Source organism: Falco peregrinus, chromosome 2 (assembly GCF_023634155.1).
Source record: "Falco peregrinus isolate bFalPer1 chromosome 2, bFalPer1.pri, whole genome shotgun sequence".
NCBI classification, from domain to species: domain Eukaryota; kingdom Metazoa; phylum Chordata; class Aves; order Falconiformes; family Falconidae; genus Falco; species Falco peregrinus.
Window position 1 is genome coordinate 453,183 of NC_073722.1, and position 26,476 is coordinate 479,658.

The following is a 26,476-nucleotide window of genomic DNA, read 5'->3' on the forward strand; positions in this document are numbered from 1 at the left end:
AGAGAAACTGGTGAAGAAACTAGAACTGATAGGAGAATTAGACAACATGTACATTTTCACACAGACAATGGCTTCCACACTGGCCAGTTTTCTTTGCCAACAGACAAATGGCAACTTGCATCCATAACTGTGTGGCCAGCAGGACTCGGGAAGTGACTGTCCCTCTGTACTCAGCACTGGTGAGGCCGCACCTTGAATACTGTGTTCAGTTGTGGGCCCCTCACTGCAAGACAGACATGGAGGTGCTGGAAGGCGTCCAGAGGTGGGCAATGAAGCTGGTGAAGGGTCTAGAGAACAAGTCTTATGAGGAGCAGCTGAGGGAACTGGCGTCATTTAGCCTGAAGAAAAGGAGGCTCAGGGGGGACCTTCTCACTGTCTACAACCACCCAAAAGGAGGCTGTAGCAAGGTGGGGGTCAGTCTCTTCTCCCAAGTAACAAGTAATAGGATAAGAGAAAATGGCCTCAAGTTGTGCCAGGGGAGGTTTCGATTGGATATTAGGAAAAAATTCTTCCCTAAAAGGGCTGTGAAGCACTGGAACAGGCAGCCCAGGGAAGTGGTGGAGTCACCATCCTTGGAGGTATCTAAAAGACACGTAGACATGACACTTGGGGACGTGGTTTAGTGGTGGACTTGGTAAACGTTGGGTTTACGGTAGGACTGTATGATCTTAAAGGTCTTTCCCAATATAAACGATTCTATGATTCACTTTTTTTTTGTAAACATCTCTTGGTCACAACAGCTAACCTTTCAGACAAATACCAGAAAAATCAAGTAAGCATTAGAGCGGTAGTAGCCTCAAAGGCAGCTCACTACAAACCCACTTGATGGGCTAAGCTAAGCACTAACCTTCCGCAGGTTTAACTGGCGGACAGCACAGATCCACTCAACACCGGCTCAATACAGCCTCAAAGGGCAAGCACCGCCCAGGGGCTGCATCTGGGTGCATCACAAGCAGTTGCTGGATGGCACATTGGGTCAGTCCCGTACTGCGCATTACAGCACATCAGCTCAACACTGGAGAGGCAGGTAGTACCCTGAAAGGTCACTGTGGACATCCGCACAAAAGGGAGTCACTAACACCAATGGTATTGCGCTCCACCCAGACTGTCAAACTTCCTGAGTTGGGGTGTCAAGACAGCCTAAATACTATTTTTAAGTAAGACTTAGAGAAATACTGTAACGGGCTTCTGATGGGGCAAAATATACAGGGTAAGAATAATTCTTACTGCAAAAAAACGTGTGTTCAAAGGAAGCCATAATACAACCAGATAAATGAGAAATGGGATGGTGGAGAGCAAATGGGTACTTAAACCAACATGATTTGCATATCCTGGCAAGACAGAAGCGAACACCCTGATGATGCATGTCTCCTCTTATCAGTGATCCAAAACCAAGCCTTCAACTTTATTTTGCTTTTCCTATTTTAGCCTTCCCAAACAACGTAAAGGCTTGTTCTCCTGGTAAAACTAGTCTCAAGTACAAGAATCTCTTCTGCCCTGACAAATACTCTCAGTAGGAAAATTCTGATTTCAGAGCATGATACAGAGAGATGGCAAGACTATATGCTACAGGTGCTGGTCTACTACAAATGCTTCAATAACATTTTTCTCAACATCCAAGAATATTCATAACAGGATAACAGAGTCTGACAAAGCGGTTGCTTCCCTAGCCAAAATTTCACAGCTATGTCTTCAAAACTGGCAATTAACTATCTTCCCAGAAGTCATTAATGAATGAAGGGACACCAAAATTTATCTTGCTATTTACTTAACTAACAGCAAATGACATAGTTGTATTTCCACTACAAAAAACATTTGAGCAGCCATTACCATCAGCTACCCCCCATGGGTAGCTCAGAATGCATAAAAATCCCAAACCATTTGATGATTCTAAAATGAAACCAGTTACTTTGCTTATCATAGACACATGCAATGTATTACTTCTTTTCACTCTACAGTGATGGTAATTGTGGGTTTTTTTAAATCAGAAGATGAACTATCTCAATTTTTCCTGATAAACAAGCATTTATATGTCACTATGAGGTTTGGAGTTTATCACGTCCTTGTTCTTTGGACAGCCAGCGTTTTTATGTCTTTTCAATATTATGCTTCCAGAGCAGAAAGGTCAACTGGAAGCTAACAAAACAGTACTTTGTAAGATATGAGCATGATAGTTTTTCTCTTCATCTCCTAAAGGGAAGGAGTGGGAGGAAACAAGATAGCAGAGATGCTGTAAGCAGACAAGGCACTCAGAACAATTGTGACTACATTCTGAATGTAACTAAAACACACAACATGAGAGAGGATAAAAATAAATCTATTTAACATGTAACTGAGGCTGGAGTCAACATTCAATAAAAGGCTACAAGGAGAAAGTCATAAAGCAGGAATGAAAAGGACATGCCTTTTCTACATTCTCTAACAGATTAGAGAATTGTTTAAACAGTCTCTTCAGGAATCAGATATTCCACCCTCAATTTCTTATCAGGTTTCACAGATATAAATGTTACTAATCCAGCTGCAGTGGGGGACCGAAGCTTCTCCTTTAGCTGTGTTTGCAAAAAATCCCAAGTCACAGAATAGAAAACTTGAACAGATTTACATATTGTAAGAATCTTACCTTCCTCACTACTAACTAACAAATTTAAGAAAATAACAGGCTAGAAACTTCTGTAACAACTTTTTCACCAGATGCCAAGTACCATTCCCTTCCTTCGGACTTGGCTTTCCCTAGCCTCATACATAACGACATCCACAACTTCACAAAACTTACAACACAACCTCTCTTGGAAGGACAGAAAACTGACTATGTGTTTTTCTATCCAATAGCCAGGACACCTTCTATCACCAGTATTAAATTTGGTACTGTGATGTATCAGGATATTTTTCTAAAGAAATCAAGTGTCCCTTCCTTGACTTTACAATTTAGAACTTAATGAAATCACATTTCTTTCCCAAAGAAAACATATGTTTGCCTAAGCTTGCAGATGACTAGGAAATCAGATTTAATAGCAGGTCTCTGATCCTGAATTCGAGTTAACCTTTGCAGAAAAGCACATAATTTTTTGATGATAAATTTGGAATATCAAAAAATCAAATTACTCAGCTATATATTTGATAGATTATTTCTACATCCTATGCCCTTTAGCAATAGAATCCTACTTTGTAGGACAACATTCATACAGAAAAACTGCAAATTACCAAAAACACCAGATGTGTTCTTGGTTCAATCTACCAAAAGAAGTATTTCAAATGCATCAAACAAATGCACGTACTGGAAAATTACACACTGAAGGCCTATTTAAGATAAACAACAGGGTATGTAATCACAAGTCTTCTGAATGGTCTCTTGTACCTTTCCTTGAGGAAAGCATACTTCCCACATGCACCCCACCTTCAGAGAGCAGATCTAGGTAGAGTGGTTTGTGGGTTTTTTTTTTTAATTAAAAAAAAAAAATCTGTCATCTTTAATTCCTTTACACATGATTCCAGTAAGCTTAGTATTGACTTCATCCTAATTACCAGAGGACCCTATCAATGGAAAAGTGAGAAGAAATGTTCCTTGAGATTAAAATCTACTAGCTGAAATCTTCTAAAATCTGTATTAACTGCATATATATGTCAGTGTGAACTTGCATGCTGACACACAGAAAAGCCATTCCCCACCCTTTACTAGAGTTTTCAAGAGATGTCACCTATATACACAATCTACTGCAACCTCCACATTCAGAGTCTTTCCCCTACTAATACTCTCTACTATGCATTTGACCTGTCCTGCCCAGCCAAGGAAATACAGTTTGAACCCATCTTTCCATACCAAGGACTGGAAAAAATAAAAAGTTTAATGAAAAAGAAATAATTCTCATGCTTCCTACTTTCAAAGTTCTGATCATTTGACTGTGTGAATCCCATAATGTCTGGCATTGCAAGGGAAAGGGACAGGAGGATGCAGAATGTACACTTAAATAGTAATCCTGAAGAAGTCCATCACCTAGAAAACCTTCCCATTCCCCCCATCAGCTGTCTGCATGTACCTTCCACTGGACAGCCTTAATTTAAAGCAAAGCTCCACTGGCAGAGGTGCAGGTTCGAGGCACTCTGACGGATGCGTGTCTTGCTAAATGCATCTCCTGAAGCAGCACACTAGTTGGGGTGAAGAAGTCTACAGCATTCCAGTCACCTGGCAAGGGTTTGGGGGGGACATTCCCAAAGGAGGCCCCTGATGCTCCACGACCTTTACCCAAAAAATGAGAGGATCCACCTTAACAATTTAATGTTGCATCTTGATGTAATCCTGTATTAGCAGAGATCATTCAAGTTTTTGTTCTTTTGGCTCTGTTTGCAAGTAGCCATAAGCATTTTACTTGAACAGGATGAACCTTTTGATTATTGTCATAGCATATGTATTCAGCTGTGGCACATTCCTTGAGAAGTGTGATTTTGGAAGAACAACTACAGGTAAATCTTCCACCTAATATGAAATTCTATGGCAACTTGGGGGAAAAAGTAGAGAATAGTCCACAAGGAGACAGCCTGCATACAATACAAGAAATAAACAGTTTTAAGTAAATCTCAGGCTTTCTCGGGGGGTTCTTTTGGGTTTTTTTGGGGGGTGGGGTGGGTTTTTTTTTTGTTTTTTGGTTTTTTGGGGTTTTTTTTGTTGGGGCAATGGCTACCTGTCCTTTTGTGTTTCAGCACAGCAGCAAGCAAGTTGACATAGGCTTAAATAGATCCAGAGCACATCATCTTCTCTTCTCTTGTGAAAGAACATCCAGGAAGGGCAGCAGAATCTGCTTTGTACGGAGACCCAAGCACTCAAGCCAAGCTGGCCTAAGTAATATTTGTCTCATAAAGTCCTATCTTGCCTTGCACAGCACTCACAGCGTTAGAGACTTAGCCAGCAAGTCATAGGAGATTATCTCCACCTGTGCAAACCTGCAGACAGAGCTCACGCCAACACCTCCCTTAAATTAAGCATCTGATACTCCTGATGTCTTACAAAAAAAGGATGAGTCCGAGGCAGACTCCCTAGGCATGGAAAGCGTGTCAGTAGGGATCACTGACTTCCCAGTCATGATCTGCAAAGAATCATTTGCCAGTGCTGGGTATGCTTAATACCACAAGAATAGCTCACAGCAAACGCGCAAGATAAAGAGACCAACTGGGCAGATGATCTCCCAGTTTCTCTGCTGACAGGCAACATTCCTCAGTCATTATTACCAGAACACAGCATCCTGCAACGTGGTGTAAAGATAGCTGGCAAGGTCTGTGAGCTACCTTCAGTTTTGGCATGCTGAGAGATAATTTAATAACTTACTTTCTTTAAGGCACCATTGTACTATGGAGAACTTTTGTCCTGTCATCATGGCAGGGATGCACCTACCACCTGCAGTACCATTTGACTTTCTGGTCTTCAGGATACTGAAGTGTCACATTTGTTAGTGATGCCTGGGAGAAAAGAGCATGTTCCCACACCAGATATCAGTGTGGCCCACATTTGAGCATAGGCAAGGTCTCAATTTGTCATGAAAAGCAGTAGTAAAAAGAAAAAAAAATATTCTAGGTTATAGTGAAGTGACAAAGTAAGTCCCACCTGACTGACACAGTATAGGTCAAAAGACTTGATCTATAATCACAAAATAAGGATAGTAGGCAGGTGAAAATATGAAAAGGTTGAAGGAAAATAAAAAGCCTGAAAGCAATGTATTTTGAGAGCATCTACAGGGAAAAGTCTTGACAGTAGTCCTTTATCATCTGTTACACACCCAGCAGAGAACAAGAGTGTGCTCCTAACACCAGTAGCACCGAAGTGTCTCCAGACTCCAGGATTTCACAGTGAGTGCATGCAGGCTGTAAACAACACAGTGCCCACAAGAAAACCCATTATTCTGAACTAATGTGAAAATCAGGGGGACAGCAAATACTGAAGGAGGTCACACAACTATTTTTCTCACTGCCGCTACACTATCAAGAACAAACTAGCATTTTGTACCTCAGGTTCTCTTATGGGACGGTAACTGAACATAGGACACTATATCCTATATTCCTAAGGCTAACAAAACCTTCTGCAGCTGCCATTTTGAGACCGGTGAAAACTTCATTTGCCAAAATCGAGCTTATTTTTTTTTTGTTTCACACCTACATTCCTCTCAAGCAAGTACATAATGACCTGTGGATAGCAATGGTAGCAGCCTTTTTACAATGTAGTCACATTTTCTTTAATAATTCTGCACCTGTAGGCTAATACAGTAACATTATTTGTCACATGATACTGCAAAATTAGTGCTATACCAAGCTTCATATTGTTCTCTTTATTACACTTGCCTTATTATTAAAGAAGCAACAAAAAGAAATGTTGCAAAACAGCTCCTCTGACAGTCAGCATTTTTCTTCTGTCTTTGATGCATTTCCCCACCACAGTTGTCACAGCAACGACACATACAGAAGCAAAGTCCCACAAGAGGCAGTAACAAAATAAATAGCAATCCCAAGGCTGCGGAGACTATAAAACCGATTTCATAGTAGATAGCCTGTAATTCAGACAAAAATAGTGGTAATAGCAGATATCACATAGTAACTGCAATCAATATAGAGCAAATAATATTAATAAAAAAAAAAAACCAAAAAACAAACTACAGACTAAACCATCTACAAAGTTCCCAAGGTTAAGGACGTTCTGTATTTTGTCAATAGCTGACAACTTTTGATACAACAAAAAGATACATAACATTGTAAATACTGATAGCTAATAATTATTTACGTAGAGTATTAGCTAGGTAAACTACAGGAATGAGTGCTAAGAGAAATACGCTCACAAGAAACAAATGTGAATCAATGCAATTGAAACAGGTTAAAAATGAACACATTTGATTTCCTGGACCACAAATTTACTGTTTCTCACATCTGCTTCCAAAAAGACTCCACAAATTATCTGCAAGGCTAACTAGATCAACACTTCATTGGGGGCGGGAGGCTTGCCTTGTTCTCCTTTTTAATCAGTAATGGGCAGAAAGGTTCATATGAACCGCAAAGGGAAGCACTTCAACGGATGATCAATTGCAAATGCTTCTCCAAACTGCTGATGCTAAAACTGCTTAGGGACTGGAAAACACAAAGAAGTGGATTTTAAGCTCTCTCAGGTAAAGACATTTATTCTGCTGCTGAACAGCAGAGCACCAGCAACTAAAAGGACACTTTCAGAAGCTGGAAAGAGTGAAAGGGAACGATGCAATGCAAGAGCCTAATTAGCTTTTACTGCGGAAGCTGTGCAAGTGCCCCAGGACCAAGAAGCAGGGCCAGGCAGCCCTGGGGCCAGGCAGCCCTGGCATAGCCCCTACACAAGGCGCTGTGGCTTCAGGGGATAAGCTGGGAGCTGGCCACACTGCTTCCCACTGCTGCAAACACAAGCCAACACATTCAAAACTGGATTGGGCGGGTGTCTGTGCACAGAGCTAGACAGCACGGCATGGGCACCCCCCCCACCCCGTTTACCTTCCCTGATACATCTCTCTTCTCCTTTCCTTTCCCAATTTTAGGAGAACTAATTCTCACGCTAGTACTTTAAGCCCTCTTCTGTTTTACAAATCAGCCAGCACAAGGGCAACTTGGCAGCAAACGGATGAAATTGAGGCTGGATATAGTCCTGCAAAATAAGTTACAATTTCTCACAAGCTATCACTCATGCTCCAGTTCCAGCTTTGCTGATGCCCTTCCTCACAATCCCTAATTACCAACTGATCCAAATACGGCAATCATCACCATTAGCAGAGTTGCAAATTTCTGACCTAATTACCCATTCTAGGATAAAGCCTATTTTTTAATTTATTATTGTTATTAACTGCTGGTTAAAAGCTGTTAGCCCTTCTGAAGAATACAAACTAGATGCTTGGAAGAACTTGGCTAGATTTTGCAAAAGGATTACTGTTCTCCTTTCTAATTAGCTGAACACTTCAAAAACTATTTGACAACATAAACGATCTTAGAATAGGTTAGATGGAAAAACACTATTAAAAAAAACCATTAAAAATAGTTATGGATGTTTTAATAGTAGTAGTGCATACAGATGTGGTTAGTGTCTTTTGAAAGCTGTACATCTACCATAAAACATTACCTGAAGAGTCAGGACAACATTTTCTGGCTGTGGAAGTCAAAACAAATGAAGAATGTGTGTAATACACAGGCAGCATGCACAAAAACAAATCACGTGAATAATGAATAATTAACCATGACCAAAACAATTAACAACACAGAAACAATAACAAGAAGCAACTAAAGTAAAATAATGCACAGAAGCACCATTAAATAATTATGCAAAAAATATTTACAGTAAAATACATAGCAGATAATTTCTGGTTTCCTTGGTAAGTGAAAGGAATCTAGTATTTGTCCAAAAAATATTCCCATATTAAAACAACAACAGACCAGTTATTTTCGCACTGAGCATCTGTTTTGTATCATTCCCAACACATCTCACAGAAGAGAAGGACAGGGCTTGCATTATACTTCGTGGTTTAGTGATGTCTTCATGAATTCCACCTGTCATAACTGCTATAATATTCCTGACTTTTTCTTTTCAATGCTTATTTCATTTTTGCAGCTTCAAAAGCAGTTTTGGGACCTTAACACATCACATGCAAAATTCACCTTCACTTCTAACTAATTATGTACAGGTTTATTTTAAATCATTCCAAAGTATAACAGAAAAGGCATTCAAGAAAGACTGAAGAAGTCTATTTAACAGTTTCTTCACTGTCTTCTTATCCATAATTTCAAAACAACACTGAAAACTAAACATTCAATTAGAGGAATTTGAGAAGAATCCGATTTGCACAATGGAAACAGAATTTCTTGTATTTTTCCCCTTCATCTCCATATGACAAGTTCACAGCTGATAACTCTTTTCCCCTTTCTTGTAAGTGGAAAAGGGAAGCAGAGAAGCTAAAGATGGCAAGACTCCTCAGACCCGAGTCTGACGTGTGAGAATCAGAAATGTTCTCAAGGTTTAGGAAATTTTTTTTCAGCATCACACATATCTTTATGAAACTTCTACTGTACAACATACTTAAAATGTTCAAAATCATATTTGGAACTATATTTTTAATGGGAGGAAAACAAATGCTTACCCACCCTTATAAATCTGGTACCAAGTACGATTTTGAACATTTCAAGCAAGCCCATCTCCCAGCAGAAGTAAAACAACGGCAGCAGCGAGCTGGCTCGCCTTGAGCAGGCACAGCAGCTGCGCTCAACTGCTGGGCTGTCCTGACAGATTGCTGCCCCTGACAGGGGACCAGGAGATGTCGACAGTAAGAGTCCAACTGGGAACACTGGGACACACAGCACAGAAGTGGAAAAAGCCTCCTGGGTCACTAAACACATCCCACAAATAGGATTAAAAAAACCAAAACAACCAAACAAAAAACCAGCAGAGGAATGGCAGCAGATATTTAGCAGGATAAACGAGAAGCAGATTTCCTGTTCTTGCTACTGAAGGCCTGTTCCCAGCGCTTGGTCAACAACTCGTCTTTCTCACATGGATTTATACATGGCCCATTTCTGCCCTTTGCTTCTGTGAAAGCGTCATCGTTCTCCCAAACAGCAGTGTTTTCTTCCTGGTGTTTCCTCTCCAGGTATATATTTAAAAAGGGTAATTGCACCCCTTATCCATTCTTTTCCTAAGCAAAGCAAACTCTCTAGTCCCCTCTGAAGACCTCTGTGTTTCCCAGGTGACCCTAAGAGACACTTTCTGAACTCATCCTAGCCGGAGTTCATTCTCCTAGAATTTGAGTGATCAAAACCATAGGCAACATTTCTAACTACTTACTCACACCCTTCTGTGACATTCACACCTCCCTATCCTCACTGGAAATTCTTCCAGGGGCACTTCTACAGCCACACTGGCCTCTTCACAGCTACCTCTCACTGATACTTCTGTATTCGAGGGGATTCTCTACTTGTCCTGATATATTTTCCTTTTCCAAATTTGTTTTACAGTTTTGCATGGTATTCAGATCATAATTAGGACCTATAAACAGCCTCTGTTTTGCTTCTTAAGCACACCTAATATTGTATTTGCCTCCCTATAATCTCACAGTATTTTAACAAGCGCCTCCACTATGCAGGATTACAGCTGTCATTAGTCTCAAATTTCCCATGATTTTCGCACTAGTTACTAAATACTAGTGATCATGTATACCACCTATGGTCTAATGGTTTTGTCCAAAGCCTCTACCGAGCAAACCCACCCTACACTCCTCCCAGGTGTACAGGCACAGCCTACGGCACACCGCTGTCACAAAGCCCCACAAACAAGCCTATCGGACTGGCAAGAGTCACTTGATACAGCATGACAATACCCACGCACTTGGATGTCATGCAGAGGTTATCAAGCTACTGGAGCAATAGGCTTGTTGTCAGGAGGCCATGGAAGCACAAGGCTTTCCCCCTTCTAATCACAAGCTCATCCCGGTCATCCTGATTCAAAGCGATAGCTCAGTGCCTGCATGCCAAGCGCCATACTCATCTTCCTGACAGGTACACCATACTGCAGGGACTACAAGCAAGGAGCTCACATGAGGTAACGTGCCCATTGCATGGTCGCGGTTAAGGTTCCTGCTGCAGAACTCAACCAGCGATACTGCTTCAACAGTGGGCCACTATATTTGAGAACAACCTAAAATCAGAGCACGTTACATTCAAACTTCTCATGCTACCAGACTTAAGAATTTCAACTGTTACAAGATGATTACCAACCTAAAGAGAGAATGGAAAATACCCTTGACATGATTAGCACGCTACATAAACTAAAATACATTTTATATGTAGGCTGCGGAAACTTTATTTTACAAAGGCACCAGAGCCAGCATAAAAACGCAGCTTTTTGAGGACAATAGCTTTAGCTAGAATGAGAGCTGAGCAGTAATGGTTCTCTCTAAGCATTTTTAAATAAAAGCAAAATTTTTCAATACAGAGTCTCCAATCTTTGTGCAACACACACCACAATCACATTACAGCTGGAATTTGTAAGTGAGCCTTAACCATGCATAGCTTCTTTACAGTGGCTTATGAAATTTTCTTCACAATATTTTTGGAAAGGTTTTGGTCCCACTTTTTGTATGAAGCCATCAGACTTGTTATTCACAAACTTCATTCTTTCATCCTGTTGTTAATAGCTTTAAAACACTTATCTCCTGTTTTAGAAACAAAACTTAATTTCAAAGTCATTGTTTCCTTTACTTTATGCAGATACACATAGACAATTTACCTTTTGATAATCGCCCTGTGTATTTCCAAACTTCTGCTGTGCTAGTTTTCTGATGAGATCTGAAAATAAGCAAGAATATTCCAGAGTTTTAAACAACAAATTATAAAAATGGGGGTAAGAGGATGGTATGAATCAGTTCAGTAGGCAAGATGAAATTAAGAACAGACATCAACAGGACAGGCAAGCACATAAGTGTTTCCATAAACCTGTCTAGTAGCAACTTTTTTAATCAACTGTGTGTTTTATGAGCTCACAGGAAGATAACCAGGCTATCTATCAATCAATCAATTCCCCCTAAAATACAGTGAAGGTTTTTCTGAGGTCATCCTCTGTACCATAAAATCATTATTAAAAGTTAATCACAAACTTATCAATTACTTGGACAATGTTCTGGCTATCCCTTTTGCTTCAAATTTATGCCAACTATATACATGCATATAGACATAGATACATACACACACAGAGCATAAGAAACATAACATGCAGCTCCATCTAACACACTCATTCCTCATTTATTCACAATATAGACAGAATACAGTAACCACCAAAAAAAAAGAAAGTAGGAATGTAACATTAGAAGTGTCATTTTATTACACCAGTTTCTTTCAGTAAACCCCAGTAGCTGCAATGAATGGATCCCCTTTCTGGGACAACACCAGCCTATCTTTATCAAGGTTTTGCCATCCTTATGGGAACTCTGCAGGGAATTATGGCCCCCAGCCATTTCTGTGACACCCTGCACTTGAAGGGGGGGCACCAGCAGCTCTGCAAACCCTCTGCCTCAGATGGGCATCAGCAACTCTGGGCATGCTCTATGCCAAGTTGTGTAAAAGCAGCATCGTTCGAATGTTTGGGAAGAAATAACTGATGAACTTCTGGTCTCCTCCAATGAAGAGGAAACACATTAGGAAGGAGCACCCTACACCTCAAGGAGGAGCACTCTACCCCCCATGTTCATACAGAGGTGGACTTCATGGTACTATTGCCCTGTCCTTAGTCTCCCCATATGCAAATGAACGTACTTGATAAAAACCTCCAGTAAGTTACCTATCCTGGGGACCAATACAGGGCCTGACAGCTCAAAACGGACTGTTCATCTCCCACAAATCCAAGCCCCCTCAGAATTCACTGTAGCACTCATTAAATATGTTCAGTGAGTTCACAGGGGCTGTGATCTCATTCCTTTCTAATCCTGCACATGGCTCAGGAAAACAAATCCCTAAGTAAACCCACAGTCCTCCCTCCCCAGCACCCTACAGCGGGAACACAGACTGGGCTGATCTGCAAGGTGAAGAGATCCTCCAGAGCTCCTCACAGAAAACTGCATCCCAGGAAAGAAAACACACAACAGTGAGGTGACAACTGCTGTCCTAGAGAAGGTACTCCCTGCGAGGAAGCTGCAGCCAGCAAGGCTGCCGGCTACAAAACAAGAATCTGTTAACGTATCACAGGAGTGTCAAGCCACGAATCACCCACAGACTGGAAGTATGTTCTGTAACGCAGAAAGAGTGCTAGCAGCAGATGATCAAGGACTCTGTGGTGAGGCAACCTCATTTCGGAAAGACCATACATAAGGCAGAAGATAAGGCTGAATCCCACAATAACAGAAGTAAAGCCAGAACTTATGTAAATAAGCACCTGGGACAAACAAAATGCTTTCAGGCTCTGCAGCTTAAGAGTCAGGAGACCGCTGAAGGAAAGGGCATACACCACCGCATGGGTAACACGCAACTGATACACCACTGACACATCTCACAGACTGGGACCAGCAGAGTCCTCCTCCCTGTATTAAGACCGTTCTAAGCAGAAACGGTGTTTCTCTGGGAGTTTGAGCGGCAAGGACATACAAAGCAAAATGAGGCAGGACTGCACAAACCCCAAAGATGTAACTCACAATGGTTGTTAGACATTTTTTTCTTCTTCAGCAGAGATAACATTCCTTTCTTTTTGTTTATATACCTACCACATAAACAAATTTAGGAAATATTGGTTCATAAACTATCATGCAATGAATTTTCTCTACAGCTAGGTGCCTTTTAACAAGCAGGAAAAGAAAAGGGCTAAACCAACTCTTGTTTACACATTTATTCAACCATTTGACATTATGTGACAACACACTGCAGAACAGCAGCTAAAGAAAAACTTCTACCAACTTAAATGAGAACGTGATGGGAAAGAAGAAAGGAATAGCTCCTGTGATCCTCAGTGGCACAAAGCAGTACAGACTGTACGGACTGTGTGCGGGCAGCCAAACGTGGCAGCTGACCATCCAGGATGCTGTGGCATCACCCTCCTTGGTGCCACTCCAAAGCAGAGAGGAGAGCCCCCAGCAACCTGCCTTTGCTTCCAGGCTGCTCCTAACTCAGAGGTTCATCGTGCTTTGGAAGAGGGTTGGACCTGATGACTTCCAGAGGTTCCTTCCAATCTGAAGTATTCCAAAGTTATCCTACAATCATTATAACTTTGTCTTATAAATTACTTAATGAAGGAGTGAAAGCACTGCTAGGAAGCGTGTATGAAAACTAGATTTTATTATTGACAAAAACTTCCTTTGATACATTTCCTGTTGTTGGGAATTGGTACAAAGTCAAATTTTAGAAAATTAGCCTTTCCTGTTAAATAAAAGTTGGAAGTTTTCCCCCATTCTTCTAGTTGAGTCTGTCCCCATCATACATTAAAATTAAAAAATGACAAACAAAACCCAACAACAAAACATTTTACATGAACTTTTACATACACGCATATATATTTATGGACATCTGTATGCACAAGCATACACACATGTTACACTACTCAAAAGAAACAGGATGGTTGAGGCTGGAAAGGGACCTTCCAAGATCATCCAGTTCAAGCCCCCAGTGCAGTGCAAAGTCACCCACCACAGGTCATCCAGGGCCACATCCAGTCAGGTTTTCAATATCTCTAAGGAGAATATTTAATACTTAAAAAAACCCAACCAATCACCCCCCTCCCAAAAAAACCCACACATAAAAAACCCAAACAAAAACCCCCAAACCACTCATTACTTGCAATATGCTTAAATTGCTCAGAAAGTTCCTGATTCACCATTTATTTATACTGTTTCTGTAATTTATAGCCTGCCAGTCAAAACAATGACAGAAATCAACCTGAATACACTCTTAACAAACTGATGCAGAAAACAGCATTTTCAACGTGGGTTTGAATTTCAGAGGCTCTAAAGCCTTTTCATCTGAAATGAAAACACCTTCATATTTATAATAAACAAGAAAGCCTGAAAACAGGTACAAAAAGTTCCAACATGGATTGAGTAAGTTAAATAGTGAGAACAATACAGGTTTTATACATAGCGCAATGCCCACCATTACACTGCCCATTTTCTCCCCTTAGTTTTCCAGAGTGTGAGACATTCCTGCTGAATAAAGATTTACTACTTGTATTACTTTGCAATGATTTTTCAAAAGTAACATGATGCTTCAGGGTGTTTTCCTCACCAGTGACTGACCAGTCTTTGCCATCAACTTGCTATTTCAATAGCCTTACTATCAACTGCATTAGACATATTCCCAGTTAATTAATTACCCGCAGTTACTAACCCACACATCTGTAAGCAGAAACATGCCTTAGTGGTTTTGCAGCATCAAGAATCTCCCTGCACATTGCAGGGGGGTTGGACTAGATGATCTTTAAAGGTCCCTTCCAACCCAAACAATTCTACCATTCTATTAGGTTTTACATTGATAGTAATCACAATTCCTACTGCAGCATTTAAGGGTTAAGCAGGCAAACACCCTGTGCCAGGTACTGTGTAAACATAAGCATCCTATTTTTACATATGGCTACACTGCTTACTGTAGCACAGTGAAGAGACACCTCAGCTCACATTTAATCCAGTCTGTGCTTTTGGTTTGCTTTTATGAAGCATCTTTCCTCCCTATCTAGAACATCTCATTTCTAGCATTCAAGTAAGTTTTTATGTAAAATTTAACTAAGGTAACTCCATGACTTTCTCCTACATTACTGGTAGAGTACCACCTTGAGGCTGATTTCTGTTTCAAACACAAAAGTGCCAGGAAGGTGTGATAAAAAGCAGTGCCCTCTATTTTCTGATTAACAGGATTACTTCTGAAATCTCAGCTTGACCAGCTGCACACATTGTTTCACAGGACCAGTAATCCACGGCTTTAGTACAGAACACATTTTATCACTGGGGTTAAAGAGCTTTACCTTGTGAGGCTCATTTACATGGCTAATTACATTACTGCTTTGCTCTGTCTCTTTCCTGCTCTCATCACACATGCAAAATGCCATCTGCCCTAGTAAATCTAACTAGCCAGATGAACTGTTAATTCACCAATGCAATTTGTGATGAAATATTAAGCACCTCTGAGGAGCTCCAGTTCAGAAAACATAATCACCAACTCCTGCATTGCATAAGTATTGTGTACATACACTTGCTATCTCATTACCCAGGCAAGAAAATGAGGTTATCACTAGGCTGGCTTAGAACTGCTCTACAGAAAGGAATAGCAAAAATAATAGAGATTTAAAATAAAGCTGTCTGGCTATTAAGTACCAACATAAATTAGTTACAAATTCATCCACCAAGAAAGCTTTTCAAATCTAGGTGACAGGAAAACAGTTGGAGTAAAACCTTTGGGAATGCTATGCTTTCTCCTCACTCAAACAATTCCATTGAGCCAGTTCAGCTATAGTGCAACTCCAGCATTAATCAAATTATGCCAGAAATTAATTTATCTTTTTATTCATAATATACCATATTAGGCTCCTATTCTGAAAAGGACTTCAAACAAAACAGTAAGAGCCATGACTGAAACATTCATGTCACACTGAATGGAGATTTTTCAGAATAACAGGGGAGAATTAGATAGATAAAATACATGATAAGTTAATAACTGCTTTAATGCCACCTGATTGTAATGCATTAAACTGTATTTCATCCCATTCCTCTTCACACATAATAGATAAGAGTCAGCAGACTACAGACATGCTGAATAGTTCAGCATCTCTCTGAATATGGGCCAGTTTGACCACACTTAGTCTCATAAATAAGAAGCAATAATTAGTCTGAAATTAATTAATGAAAATAACTTCAAGCTTGTTTTTTTCCTCTCTAATTATGACTCAGAGTAATGAATAACTCTTGCAAGTCCAAGAAAACCAGGAAAGCCCTATTAGCCTTTCAGACTTACCAGAGATAAAAACCTTTCTGGTATCTTACAGCAAGTTTTACTGCGAGTTCAGTTTATTGACATTTTAAAATACTTGCTTTCACTTGAGTGGGGCTTTGGATGCTTCCCCAAAGTTAGAAAGCCTCTGGCCATTAGCCTTTACTATGGTCAGACTCAGCTCCCACTGAAGAGGTGTCCTTCAGCAGGTAACCCAAGGTTACTTTTGGTTCCCTTTACCACCTCTACCTGCTTAAGGACTCTGCTCATTCTTACTGTCCCTCATCCTGCAATCATCACTTGGCTCTGATCCCACCACAGAGTAAGCTGACAGTTCAGTAATGTTGATGGCCAAAGAATCCACCATGCACTTTGGTGCAGCGACTGCAGAGAGGGTCCTGCCGCATTCCTCACCCCCTGCAGCCTGTCCTCTTTCCACAGAGCAAGAAGAAAACTCACTCTGTAGGCCAAGTGGGGAAGTCTCAAAGATGAGGAGATCTTCCCACTTCCCACACAGTAAGAGACCACTTTATAGTCCGCAGATGAGAAGTCTAATCCATGCATTCACTCAAATAGTCTAGTCCATTCCTTTCCAACTCCAGACTCGAAAGGTTCACTCCCCTTTTCACAACGTCTACCTCAGACAGTCTTGGGCCATAACCCTTGCCCCTAAACTAAGGAAAAAAGCAGCCTTCTCAGATAAATTCTCCCCACAACTTTCAGGCAAGTCATCTCTCTATACAATTTCCAGGTTTTTTTCTTAGAGTTACTGGGAACATGAAGTTGGTTCAGCTTTCACCTCCTGCTCCTCATGAGAGGCCATTCTGGCTCCCTTCACTTCAAGCACAACTGAGCAACACCCACCTTCCCCCCCTTGCTTCTGAAGCCTCCACACAAGACCACCTACTTACACTACAGAGATGGTAAAAGGGGAATTACCTGTTCAATCACCTGTTTATTCATCTGCATTAAAGAAATAAGGTGCAAAACCTAATCTTAAACCATCAGCCATGCCTTTGGACAAGAAAAAAAGACAAGAAAGGAACCTTGCTATTGTACCTCACCAATGACATCCAAAATGAAGCCCTAGAACCTGTTGTTCCACAATGGCTAGAAGAAGTCATTTTAATGGAGGTAAAAACCAGCAAATTCATACTAAATTGCTGAACTATGTTAACATCTAATCTCATCTGCTATGGGCTGTCTGTCTTCTCACCCTCTTCTGCGTTCAGTAAGCCATTTCCTCTCATCAACACGATCATTGTCCATTCCCTGACCCTGCACTCTTTAATTATGTGCTGATTAAAAGCAAGAGAAATACTCTTATCCTACAGCACACACTCATTCTCAAAATCCAGGAACACACAATACAACACAAGCAAAAACACAGTAAATGCATTTTTAAGGCCTCAGCAGACTTGTAAAGCACATACTGCTTTATTCATCGTTGAAAGGACAAGCTACTAGACCACCTAGAAATGAGTCCTAGCTTACACTGGATGCAGTAAGGGACAACGTGAGAGCGGGGTAAAGCTGCAATGTGAAGTAGGTAATGAAGAGATGAACAGCTATGAGCAGGAGCAAAGCGGTAGGAATGGTCTAAACAGGGTGAGCTTTAACCAGAGGGCAGATAGGACTAAGCATGGTGCAACTGCTGAAGATAAGGAATTGCAGGGCAGCAACAGCTGCTGAAGGAACCAGGATGTGAAACTAAGGAGACCCTCTCTGCACCCTTCCTGACAAAAAAATATCATTGATCCACTGAAGAAATTATACAGCAGTGGATCAGATAATCCACTAACAGTCGATGAGCTTCCTTCGTGCACACAAGAAGTTCACACAACACTTCACAAAAATGTGGATGAAACAATGAAGTTTTATAAAATCAGCTTCCTCAAGGCTGTTATTAGTCAGGAAGACCAACTGGGTAATGGAAGTCTTCTACAGAAAATCCTCACATCTTAGAGCAGCCCCAAACTTGAGGTTATTCCTTTAGTGCAGTTCTGCTTTCTGTTTAGGCACATTCTGCTTTCCATCAACATGCACAATGTTAAAGAGCCTGCTCAGGAAAAGGTTTGGAAAAAAAAAGTAAATAACCACAGTATTGACTGTTACAGGATGCTTTGAATAAAGATTTCTCCTTTGAAAATAACCTTTGCAGGGCTTTCTAGTTGTTCTTCGCTACAAAGAAAGTTCTGTTCTTGCTGAAGTTTTGGAAAAAGAACAAAAAGAGAGAAGCCTTTAGAAAAATCTTTGCTTAGGAGGCTGTAATAAATTTTGCATGTATCACACAGACACAAAGTCAAGTACAAAGCTTTGAAGAAGTACTGCAGACAGAAACTGCATACTCTCATTTTCTGAAGGCAACAAAACTTCTGCAGCACATTGTTTCTGCCACGGCAGCTATTTTTTGCCACTTACTTTGCAGCAGCTTACCTCAAGTTCTCCCTAGCCCACCATCTGGTAAAGATTTACAACAGATTACAGGCGAAGATTTAACTTGGTGCACTGTATGTGCTTGTCTGTTTTAGCACACTGCAGAGACTGAGCAACTTCTCGATAGTGTGGGTTGTGCAGACATATTGGACTTGCAACTTTGATCAAAGCAGTAAATATTTAGACTGGATGAACAAAAGCATTTTTCCTACTCCTTTCTCTTCTCAGAAGTTGCTGTAAACCAAGGAAAGCACAGAAAATCTTCTCATATCATTGAATTATTGGAAATATGAACACAGATAATTGGGGATTACATGCTGGAGCCCTGCCAGTACCAGCTTTTAATTACTTCAGTGACTGGCATTCTGGCAGCTCCAGTGAGATTCCTCAGAATTCTTTCTCTCTGTTTTCCCACTTCTGCAAGGGCCACAATTTTCCACACACGTAGGCTAACTGTGGCACGCGTATTAGTTTGAAGTACTACAGAAATCACTACTTCACTGAAAGAATCAAAGCAAAAGTAATGGTTGCTACTCTGAAGGAAGTTAATTAGGCCTCAAGTTTGTATTTCGTCTATACAGGTACACCCAGGCATCTTTCAGCTCAGTTAAACAGCCAAACCAATACTTAGTAGTATTAAGAATATTCATACTTACCATTGTAATCACTGTTTAAAGTTCACAAAAATTAAATGATTTGGTATATTTTCAGAGAAAATAAGTATCTTGACTATGTTATAATGCAATACAGGTCACAATTTAAACACAGAACTCTCTTTAGATAAGAAGAAATATATCTGCATATTGCCAAAAAGTGTCAAAACAGGTTTGTGGGGGGGGGGTTTTGTAACAGGTAGGCTTAGACTAAGATATATACACTGATTCATTGCTCAGCTGAAACTACAATAGCTGACATTCATGGCAGCTGGTTTCCTTTCTAACAATGAGATAATCTGGTTGCAGAAAAGGAAGAAGTGTACTCAAAAAGTTTTAATAGCAATATGAAAAGATTTAATACTGTTAAAAGGATGACAAACCCCACTAAAATTAATACACATATATTTTGCTCCAGCAACTTTTGAATAACACATATTAACTTTAAAAAAGCATCACTTTTGTTCAGATCTAGAAGTTACACAAAGCATCTTGAGAAGAAAAAAACAGTGAGAAAAAGGAGAGGAAAAAATTCTAATTGTCGTATCTTTTGATGTAATTAAACATTGAAGATGAGGACCGTGGGAAGAAGATTTGTTGCAAACATTTATCAAATTCTTATTACTTTGGCTGACATCATTGAAGAAAAAGCCATCATTTAACGGGACCTAGGAGTTTGTTGCTTTGTTAAATGACAACCTAAGAAAATTGTCAGACAAAAAAATGAGAGGGCTAGGCTAATGTTATCTAATGATGGTCTGTACCAAAGAAAAGAAAAAGTCAAATGACTGCTTTTCCAATGACAGGCAGTATCCATACAGTATCTCACATGATTAACTCAAAATGCTTTGTAACAGCCAAGATGACGAAGGAACTGAGAGGTCCCTTAGAGGCTTGTGAAAACATTATTCCTGTAAGTCCAGTGACATCCCCCACCTCTCCCTGTCAGTTCCATGAACTACAAGTTAGAAAAGAGAACAAGGTTGGATACTATGCAGATAGATGAGCTTGTAAAACCTAAATGGAAGGGGGAGAATGGACAGCCATCGTTAAGCTAGGAAAATCACGGAGCCTCAGCAGAGTGGCCTGAAAACCTGTAAGATGTCTGCAGTCACAGATACGTTTTCAGAGGTTCACACGTGAAACATGTTACCAGAGAATGTGGCTGACCCAAAACCTATTTCATCCTACTTCTTACCATACAAGACGCTGCAGGTATGCTCTGGAAGTCTCAAATAAGCTTTCATGCTTTTAGCGGTTTAGATTTCCTATTAACAGCAGAAGTGACACAAAGAACTGCCTTCTTCACATGGTATACTCTGACTGTGATTGTGCACTGGCAGCTGAAAGGTGAACCTTAGGCTTTGACCAAGGTGATGCCCAAGGTACTTATCTCTTTGCTACGAGATACTAAATGGGACAAGCAATCTTTTAGAGAAGAAAAATTAATGCACCCAGAGCTTAATTCAAATTGTGGTTTACTGTTATTGGTAGCACACAGACACCATGCTATATTCAACTTATCTAATGTTACCACACCCAATACACACACCACACAGTAATCTAGATGCAAAGGTACTGTGTCCTAAAATTGCATGTTTTTTTAAAAATAAATACACAAACCCTACCAATGAAGCTACTTTACCTAGGACGATAAACAAACAATAAGGCTACTCTCTGTCACAATACCATCCTGTAGCTCCCACCCTTCCCTTCCCTGTAGCCAGCACCCCTGGATTTAGCTGCGCCCAGAAGTCATCCCCTGCGCACCAAGGCACAGAACACTGCTGATCACCTCTTTGGTTATATGTTGTGTCTCCCATTGATATCCACAGACAAACAGAACAGGGTCAGGACACTTTCAGCACTGGTCTGGCACTGCCCATGCTGTGACTATCAGCAGGTCTCCTGAGCCAGGTCAGTACCTTGCCCAGAAAATGCCCAACCCATTTGCTATGAAATGTTCCCAACAGACACGACTGACATAGCTGTCTAATTTGGAAGGGATAGAAGGCAATTTAGGTTTGGGAAACATGAGCGAGTCTCAATACCACACAACTGTAGGCCCATTTTATTTATTATTATAATCTAGCTTCCAAAAGGCACTGCTGCTTCAGGTGCCCTCCAGCCTATCACCATAGCCACCTGTGGTGATGCCACTTCTGAACATTCTCCCCACAGAAAGTAACTCAGCTCCCTCAGACTCTGCTTGAGGTTCACTTTCATTAGTTTTTCCCTTCTGTCCTGGTAATATTGAAGTTGTGAAGCTGGATTGTCATTTTCCAATTGCTGTCAAGGCATGTTTTTCTCCCAGGCACAGCAGGCAGGCGGTATTAAACCAGACCAGGGCACACACTGAGGATGCTGTACAAAAAGGATTCCACATGTGCGTATAGTGCAAGACGTTCAGATGATCAGCCATGCTACACTTAAAAAAAAAAAAAAATAACGGAAAACCTGTCTGCAAGAGAGATTCCTTGTTTACATCACCCAAAAGAAGTGGGCAGGAAGACATTAAAGAAAAGTTAATGTCTGCAACTACAGTTCTCTGCAGTAGCCTCTAGCAGATAATCTGTATAAGCCTTCCCTCCCTGTCCACCAAAAATCCTTTTGGCGAGCAATCTGTTAGATAGTCTGCAGTCTGCAATAGTTCAGTGAAAAAGGAATTACTCTTCTGACACCTAGGAAAATAAAAAAATAAAAAAATCAGGCCTTAAATCTACTTCAGAAACATTCCAAGTGTTCCTTGTTTACACGGGTATGTCATCAAGTAAAGCATCTCTTAACTTCCCAGCATGAAATGAACAATGATCTTTTCAAACACACTTTCCTTAAATGTATATGAGTGGGCAGAGAAGAGGCTAATTTATCTTGTATCTTCCTGCTGCTCCATCTTCCCCCAGTATTTCCAACATTAAACACAAAAAATTTCTTTCAATGCATACACATTACCAAGTAAAGAAGCACTGCAAGTCCCCCTTCTTACCCCAGTTCTACACAAATGACACCACCACTACTTGCTATATATAACCTCTGTCACTAAACCTGTATTTTTGATATGCACACTTCAACTACTACTCTAAAGTCATATCACAGCTCTAGCCACAGTGCTGGGGAAAAACAAACACCAACAACCAACCAACCAACAGTTAGAAGGTTGTGGTGAAGGCACTGACTCTACAGCTTACTGAAATTGTTTTTTTTCACAATAGCGCTTAGCCAATCTAACAGGTAACCTGGACGGCGAGTCTTGCTCTTCTTCCCTTCTTCTCAGTTATTGCACCCCCCAACCCAGCTCCAGGACGTAATAAGCTTTAAGAAAACCAATCCACATACACAGGGGGGTAGCTGTCAAACACTAGCTCAAAAAAGCAGTCTCTTGCATCAGTGCAGTTTCACACCCAAACTAAAACTGAGACTTCGTACAACTGGACAAAAAGATACTGTAATTTAAGTTTTTACAAGAGGTCATAACTGTTTTGGGTACCTGCACAGTATCTTACATTGCTTGACTGCAGCATCTGTGTATGTCAGAACTCACATCCCTTCACCACCTGCCTGTGGCAGACATGGCCAACACTCCTGGGAAAGTCTCAAGTTTAAAAAAAAAAAAAAAAAAAAAAAAAAAAAAAAAGGGCATTGCCAGCTACATGTAACTGAGTTTGGTTCCAATGCCACAACATCCCGACGTGCTTTTTTTTTTGGTAGGAGCGTTGTGGAAGATTTATTACTATCAGGAAGCAAAACTGCAGTAGAAACAGGCAACCAAGAACTAGTTACAAAAGGCAAAGTTAGTCTTGCACAAAAAGAAAAATAAATCTGAGTGAGTTTTTAACTGAGGGGGTGATAAAGCATTTTTATTATTTCCTTTTGAACCTCATAGCCAACATAGCTAATGTATATTTAAAAGAAGAATTAATATCCTAGAAGCTCAAACCTACCTACAATAGGGTTTTGCATATACATTTTGTTACAGCTATACTAGGTACAGATACACTGTTTATTTTCACATCATTATGCAATTTTGTAAAAAAATGTTACAATGTTTTAATTGCTGAATACACTAATGTGAGAGATTAATTGAAGAGATTTCACACAAGACTAACTTGCTGAACTCTGCAATCTGCAGCTGCTTTAAAGGCTGACCAGGTAAGGAGAAAGGAAGACCAAAAGGGGTCAGAGGCAGGACTTTGCATTAAAATAGTCAAGTCCTGATCCTCAAGTCTTATGCTCAAACTGTTCAACAAGTGAAACTCCACATACAGAATTGAGAGGTGTACTCCAGGTCTAAAACCTAGCTTGCCCTTGCTCCCCACAGGCAAACAGTACATTTACCTCTCCATACTATGTTTTGCCCAGGAAGTACCTGCATTCAACAGTTGATTTTTATGATAAAGTTTTATTCCTGCTTCAGCAGAAACAGGCTTACCCAAAACAAAAAACAGAAGCTGGAACAAGGCAGCTGTAACTTAACAGAAGTGGCACAGCTGTCCTGCAATACATTCAGGTACAGCGGAGTAAGGTAAACAGGCCTGTACGTTTTTGTCTTATTTCACCTAAAAATAGGTACAGGAGCTTTATTCCCAGCTTATTTCCTTTGTGAACTCTTCACATTCTCCTGACAAGACACAAGCTGTGAAGCTGAAGATTTGTGTACATCCTGCTGGCAAATGGAATCTCAGATTAACATTGTCTTACTGCAACTAACAACTGGTTTCCATGGGAACAAAGACAAAACCATAGTAAGATAATTCATAGCAGCCAGAGGATCATACTGACCAGGCCGTGTCTACACCAGATTCACATCTGAAGGTCTGTGGCAGAACAGATGACATGCAACATGTCACAACCATGAACTAACTTAACTTTACTAATAAATTAATGCTTCGGTTTATGACATACAAGAAAGGAGAACTGACAATGTTTTGTTAGACATCCTCTTAGCTGAGTGATAGAAACAACTTGTAATTTTCCTGTTATCATCTATTTATTTTAAGTGGTGCTATTAACAGCAAAGAATAATGATGGTCTATACTACACAGTCGACAAAAGCAGCAGTGGCACCTTCATTTCCATTTTACAAATGGAGAAACCAAGGTAAAGCAAGATTCAAGTGACCTGCTGAGCTTCAGGCAGCAAGCCAGTGACCAGTCTTTTCCATTCCAGTGTTACCATTAACTCAAAATGGGGGCTGCTCTCCTGCGTAACATTTTATGCTTAGAGGAGTAAATTCACTCCCACTTACACCTGCACACCATCTGGTGAGGACAAAACCATTTGACTGCTGGAGCTGAAAGCAGAATCTGTTTACACTCACTGAACCACTGCAATCAGATAACCTAGTTCACTTTTGTTAAATTAGTTTCTTGCCACAGCTAAAGAGCACAGTGCTGGTCTTAAATGTTCAGCAATTTAAAAAAAACTTCAGGAGTTACAGATCCTTGACTAGGTTCTGTTATCGTACTTTACGCAGCACTGTATTTAATCACATTAATAATTTACCTATTAAATCTAAACTTAGATTTAAGTTGTATGTCCACAAATCTGATGGCATGCACAAATTTGGAAGTGAATAAATAGATTTAACCAAAAAAACCCCTTACAAAATATTTGACTGATTTTTCTTTAAATGAAGTGATCTCTTTCAACTTAAGTAACATAAGAACATTTATTTAAATGTTAAGGCTTAGCAGCATGCAAATACTTTAAGAACATTTTCCAAAGACTCTGATGTACTTCATATTTTGCTTTATTGTAACAGTATGAAGCTCATTTAAGCTTTCTTCCTAAAAGGCACACTTGGGACTGAAGGAATATGAATGTTGTACTGTAACATATTCAGCTCCATCAGAGCACTACTGAAAGGACAAAAATTACAAAGGCAGGAATATCTAAATGCAATTAGACAATCCTGTCACTTTTTTCCTCTCAGCTAAGAGGACTTACAGTAGATTGGAAAACCAAACAGCAAGTACTTCCAAGTACTAAGAAAAAAAAAAGCCTACGAAGATCAAAGGTCTAAATGATTGATGTCAAGTTCTGCACACAAATCACACTTCTCCACTGTTATGGTTATACGCAATACACTGGGGCATCAACCTGGAGCTAACTCTTCTGAAGCACCAGCCCAATTGGAATGATGAAGTTTTGAGTTAGAAACATCAAAAGGCTTGCCTTCTGTGCCCATTTGTGATTATGTTTATTTTCATCTCTGAATCAGAATTAACTCTACTTCAAGTTGGCAGTTTAAAAAAATAAAAGAAGCATTTCAAGTATGTAGCTACACCACTAATACACCGAATGTGAAAATAGAACAGCATATGGCAAAAGAGATTATGGGGATTAACCAATTAAATGGTATGACTCAAACTGTCATGATCTGTCAAATCTGTATTTTGTAGTGAGGTATGTGGGGGCATGGGAAAAGGACTTCACCTAATGCAAGTAATGAAAGCCAAACTTCAAAAATAACCGATTTGGCAAAAAGTATCCACAAGGAAGGAAGAGTTATGAGATGTGCAAAACTTGTAAGTTAAGAATAAGTGATTTACTTCTGGATGTCTCCTTTCTCTTTAATGATGGATTTCACAACACCTACTTGACACAGAACTTACTACAAGCAGTCACGCAGGGCTATAATCTCGATCATAAACTCTATACTCAATTATTTATATGCTTAGGGTGCATAATAGTAAGTTTGACATACAAGGATACATACAAAACAGGACTAAATTCCTGTTAAAATAAAGACACAGTAAACATCTCACTGAAATCAAGTTTCCACAATCACAAGAGAATAAAATACTCAAGCAGGACTTCGGGCAGAACAAAGTTCTGAGAGCTGAATGCAGATGATTCTACTGCATCACACAGTAACCCTAACACACCAGGTCACACAGAGAGGCAAATAGTTCATCTGCGTATTTAATGGAAGGAAAGAGGCCACGAAAGCAGAG

General features: G+C 40.1%; 1 protein-coding gene across 20 annotated transcripts in view; it reads right to left on the reverse strand.

Moving 5' to 3' along the window:
* The window catches only part of PROM1 (prominin 1), a 70,175-nt gene that overhangs the window by 30,124 nt on the left and 13,575 nt on the right, over positions 1 to 26,476 (reverse strand). For 14 of the 20 annotated variants that reach the window (XM_055797173.1, XM_055797172.1, XM_055797162.1 and 11 more), the window contains 3 exons: positions 11,264 to 11,322; positions 8,111 to 8,137; positions 6,325 to 6,530 (listed from right to left, as the gene is read on the reverse strand). In XM_055797173.1, coding sequence (XP_055653148.1) covers positions 6,325 to 6,530; positions 8,111 to 8,137; positions 11,264 to 11,322 — 292 coding nt within the window. The remainder of the gene's footprint in view (positions 1 to 6,324; positions 6,531 to 8,110; positions 8,138 to 11,263; positions 11,323 to 26,476) is intronic. The other 6 variants (XM_055797169.1, XM_055797168.1, XM_055797175.1 and 3 more) reach the window with 1 other exon arrangement.